This window comes from Rattus rattus, chromosome 3 (assembly GCF_011064425.1).
Source record: "Rattus rattus isolate New Zealand chromosome 3, Rrattus_CSIRO_v1, whole genome shotgun sequence".
NCBI lineage: Eukaryota > Metazoa > Chordata > Mammalia > Rodentia > Muridae > Rattus > Rattus rattus.
The window spans coordinates 144,226,462-144,231,401 of record NC_046156.1 but is presented as its reverse complement, the minus strand read 5'-3'; the positions used below and the strand labels follow the sequence as shown (position 1 = coordinate 144,231,401).

General features: G+C 40.6%; 1 protein-coding gene across 1 annotated transcript; it reads left to right on the top strand.

The window, feature by feature from the left end:
* Window positions 1-903: 903 nt before the first annotated feature.
* LOC116895584 (myelin P2 protein) lies at window positions 904-4,227 on the top strand. The gene is made up of 4 exons (XM_032896809.1): window positions 904-1,014; window positions 2,119-2,291; window positions 2,450-2,551; window positions 3,858-4,227. Exons 1-4 carry the CDS (start codon window positions 942-944, stop codon window positions 3,906-3,908), a joined length of 399 nt encoding a protein of 132 aa, XP_032752700.1. The 5' UTR covers window positions 904-941; the 3' UTR covers window positions 3,909-4,227.
* The last annotated feature ends 713 nt before the right edge of the window (window positions 4,228-4,940 follow it).

Genomic DNA, 4,940 nt, shown 5'->3' with positions numbered 1-4,940 from the left:
AGTTAAAGGGCAAGTTACAGTGCTGCTTCTCATCCTGACATGAATACAACTCTGTGCTCTGCAACGACAGACTGACTTTCTTGTCTGCCTACTCTGCCTGCCCAGAATATGTAAACTATGCCAAGCCTCCTTCACCTCTGAATGTGTCCTCAAACTGTAGGCCTCCATTTACCTCCCACAGCATATTTGAGACTCTGATTACAATACTCATAGACTGTCCCCCCTTTTAAGAATTTTGTGACAACCCCTACCCCACCCCACCACCCCAAAAAAGTAACAACCTAGACAGAAAACCATTGAAGAGAGCTCTTAAAACTTATAATCAAGATGCTTCCGTGAATATAAGGACAGCACAAATTAGACTTGTCCCTCCTCCTCCTCCCCCTCCTTCTTCTTCAAGGGCAGTGGTCATAAGGGTAGGGAGCAGACCTGGGAGGACTAGAAATGGGTGTGATCAGGGTATATTATATGAAATTCTCAAATAATCAATAAAAATAATATGAAAAAAGAACTCTTAATTGTGAAGAATTAAAAGTCAATAAGATGCCAACACACATGCATGTGAGTGCGTGCGTGCACACGCACACACACACACACACACACACACACACACGCACACACAAAATCATATAGTATATAGAAGGACTTAAGCAGGCCTATCAATGTAAAATGAGCCAAAAAATATTCTAAAGGTTCAAACAATACTTTGAGTTATTTTCATGGACACAGGGACATTGTGTGGTGGTTTCTTTCATCCATGGATAGGCAGCGTATGAGTTAAGAGCCATTCATCATTCAGCTCAGCCACTGCCTTTCCTCATTGGGTCTCAGTGTGAGTCACATGCTTTGGATTTCTTTGAAAAGAACTGCGCAAGATCTCAGCATCTCACAGGCAACTGCTGCATCCCACTAGGAACTCCACTCTCTCTTCATCCATCACAATGAGTAACAAATTCCTAGGCACCTGGAAGCTTGTCTCCAGCGAGCACTTCGATGACTACATGAAAGCTCTAGGTGAGAATGCTTCGTGGCAAATGTCCCCTCATAGACAGATGCACAGGGTTTTCTCCAATGTTTTTTCCCCAGGAGTCTAAGGAATGTTGTGTGGGCTGAGTGCAATCTTCTGTCTCATTCATAAAATTTACTTCCACTTCATTGGCGATAGATTGTTAGAATTTAAATGCATTATAACTTGAAGACAGTGTCACAGGTTTGTCATTGGAAATTTGGGAGAAATATTAGAGTTTGAGTCATTCCATAGTCTGGCATTTTCTGAAAGCTTGTTTAATAGGAATTAATGTGGTAATAAGATTATGAATTGAATACTAGGAAACCACAGTTTAAAATTTTAACTTTTATTCAAAATAAAAATTCTTTGTCTCTCTTTGCTTTGAGTTTGTTGATAATTAATCATTTAAGTGTGTGAAGTTTGATATATGGCACATTTCCTAAATGAGGATGCTCGAAACCTGTGCAAGTTGTTGATATCAAAAGAACTGGTTGACGGCTGTGAGTTCAAACTTTGTCCCACCAAAATCTATCCATCCTAATGTTGAGCAGGGACTACAGACAGAAGAGTGTGGTGGACAGTTTGTTCTGTTTTGTTCTTCTCACCAGACAAATTTTGGAACTACAAAATGTCAAAAATGTGATTCCATCAAGGATATGAGGGGGGTTGTTCTGTATATCCATAGCTCCTATTGATAGAGAAAATAATATAGAAAAGTATGTGTGTATGGGAGATAGTCATGCTGAAAGCATGTTTGTAAACACAATATCAAATGTCTCTAATGCTTCATACAAATCTGAAATGACTTATTTTATGGTAAGGGTACCACTGGACATGACAAAGTGGACAAACTAAACCTTTGAAGCTGTATAGTGTTATGCTGTAAACTCTGTAGTCATCACTGTTGTAGCAATATGCTAAAATGAATGTGTCACCTATATGCATTTTTTCTTGTTGTTGAACCTTCGGTGGAAGTCCTTGGTAGGAAGTCCCACCATCTACTCATTGAAGGTAACACTGAATAAGTAACTTGAAACCCATGGACATGAAATCCATCTCTCAGATATGCCGCCTTACCCAACACAATCTGACAACGCCTTGCTTTTCAGGCGTGGGGTTAGCCAACAGAAAACTTGGAAATTTGGCCAAGCCTAGTGTGATCATCAGCAAGAAGGGAGACTATATCACCATTAGAACTGAAAGTGCCTTTAAAAATACAGAGATCTCCTTCAAGCTGGGCCAGGAGTTTGACGAAACTACAGCTGACAACAGAAAAACCAAGGTAATCCATAATATTTTTCTCTGAAAGTTGGTCCAATGGACTACTGAGAGCCAGGATTATTCCTTCTGGGAGTTAGCAACTTGGGGAATGGATGTGATTTGTTGAGATACCTGTCATGGAACCTGAGTTAAGTTAAACACATGAATTGGTCTTTGTAGAGCATCGTGACGCTGGAGAGAGGCTCCCTGAAGCAGGTGCAGAAGTGGGACGGTAAAGAGACAACCATAAAGAGAAAGTTGCTGGATGGGAAAATGGTAGTGGTAAGAATGTTCCCAGTTCTCAAGGCAGAAATAATGCTATATGTGTGCATTGATTATGCTTGATTCAAAATGTCCTTGTTCTTTAGAATACAAATGGACAATAACACCAAGAATAAAGTCAGGGGTTAGTGCTTGAGTGAAAAACCATTTTTAAAAATTCATGTTTGAGTCCTACAAGTGTTATGTCAAGATTTTTAAGTGGAAGTATCTAAACGGTAAAGTTAATGAAAATATGGATGAATGTCATTTGTTTAAACTTACGGCCAAAAATGTAAGCCTATATTCAAAAATAAAATATAGCCCTGGCCTGTTCAATTATACAATATCGTAGTAAAAAGTCCTTTGTTTTCAGGAGTGCATAGGAACGTACCCTAAACTATACCAAAAACACAATCTGAGCACTAAGCTCTGGAGACTTCTTTCAGTCAGCAGATCAGAATGAGGAAAAGGAGCCTGCCAGACAGGCTCTAAGGGAATTTTAAGACTGTGGGTCTGTGCTCGATAATTAACACACACTGAATATGCATACAATCATGTGTGTTTTGAGCATTTCTTTTCATGTGCGCTGGGTTTTAGCTCTTGCTGCACAGTAGGTGTCCAGGGCAGTTCCAACATGAGGTCACCATTATAGATCAACCAAGCCCAACCTCTCAGGGAGTATATTTGGCTGCTCTTTTGGGTAAGGCCAATGAGAAAGCCATTTCGATATTAGTCACTATTCTCCTTGAAACCAAAACCAGCTAAAAAGCATCTTCAGAGAGAATTCATCTGGATCTGTAGTGAGAGGAGACACCATCCACCACGGCAGAGAAGACATGATAGCAGGTGCTTGAGGCAGCTGGTGGCGCACATCAGGAAGCCAGGGAAACGGACACAGGTGCCCAGCCGAGCCCTCAGTCAGACCCTGGATGGCCACTTCTCTACTTTAGCCTGTGTTAGGTCTTCAGGTCCCCACCTCAATTAACCTGACTGTCCCTCTCAGACATGCCTGAAGGTTTGATTTGTGTTTGGGATGGATGATTCTAACTCCCACAGAGCTGGCAACCAACATTAAGCGTTATAACTGTGACAATTTTTATTGGATTTAAATGCATCTAAACTGTGCATAAAAAACTGCTGCTCGATCATGTGTAATAACACAGATCAACTTTATAGGTTTTCCTCAAGTTTCAATGTAGTTGTGAACTACTAGGAAGCTGGCATCTAGACATTTTATTCCTTCCTCAATGTAATATTGTGAGTTCATTGTGAACTGCTATTTTGTCCTCTGACCTGTATTTTAAATAGCCAATCCCTTTCTTTAAAGGAATGTATAATGAAGGGTGTGGTCTGCACCAGGATTTATGAGAAGGTCTGAGAAAATCGTTGACTCATCCAAATGGTGTTTGCTCATCTGAGACTGGAAATTACTCAGCGAGTCCTGAGTTCACCGCAGCTGGTTGTTCGCTTTCTTCTGCCCTCGCCATGTGTTTTATAGCAAAGGTTTAAGTGAGAATTAACCTAAAATGTTAATTTAGACATTTTCCGTGTTCATCCATGTCTTTGCCATGTTAATCCTTCTGTATCGACTACACAAAAGACATCCCATAAAAATCACCGTTGCAGAGTGACAGCCTAAGCTGTGCTCACTCTTTCTGTTTTAAATAATGATAAAAAGAAGTAATCAAATACTAAAAGAAGGTAAGAGCTTTGTTTTGGGTAAGATAAATGTCTCCGGGGGCCTGGGCAGGTAGGAGCAGGGGAAATCATAAGGAAAACGAAGCAAGATCAGATACTTTAAATTGGGGTGGGCAGGGGGTTCCTCATTTCAGGCAACAGGAGCAGCCTCCATACCATTGAGGCCAAAGTTTTGTAATGCACAAACAGTGCGGTGCACAGCCACTGAGCGTGTTTGACAACACATGTACCTATGTGCGTGCACATCCCAACTGAGGCAAACACGCTTCCTCCACTTTAGAAAGCTTCCTCATCTCCCTCCCCAGGTAATAACCCACCAGAAGCAAGGATGGTACTGATTTGGTCCTATACTGGCTTTGCTTAAAATAGCACCAGACTTCATGCATTCATTTCTCTGTACCTTTTAAAACCTAGCACGATGGTTTCCAGAATTATCCAGGTTATCGCATGTAGCCGTGATTTGCTCCTTTTTTTTTTTTTAATCACTGAGTATTATTCCACTGTACAGCTGCATTGTTTTAGTTATCCATCTTCCTCCTGAGACAACTGGGTTAAAACCAGTGTCTGTGTACAATGAATAAAGCTGCTACATTCTTGTACAAGACTTTGAACATGTGGCCTTTTTTGTGTTAGATAAATAACTAGTCAGAGAATTACTGAATCCTGTAAGTCTTGATAAGAAAGGATGAGAAGCCCCTGTGCTTATGTAAGA

Bases quoted from the DNA above. Each gene is read 5' to 3' on its own strand.
- LOC116895584 (XM_032896809.1), top strand. From the start codon at position 942: ATGAGTAACAAATTCCTAGGCACCTGGAAGCTTGTCTCCAGCGAGCAC. The intron at 1,015-2,118 runs GTGAGAATGCTT...CTTGCTTTTCAG, and splicing joins TGACTACATGAAAGCTCTAG to GCGTGGGGTTAGCCAACAGA. The intron at 2,292-2,449 runs GTAATCCATAAT...TGGTCTTTGTAG, and splicing joins CTGACAACAGAAAAACCAAG to AGCATCGTGACGCTGGAGAG.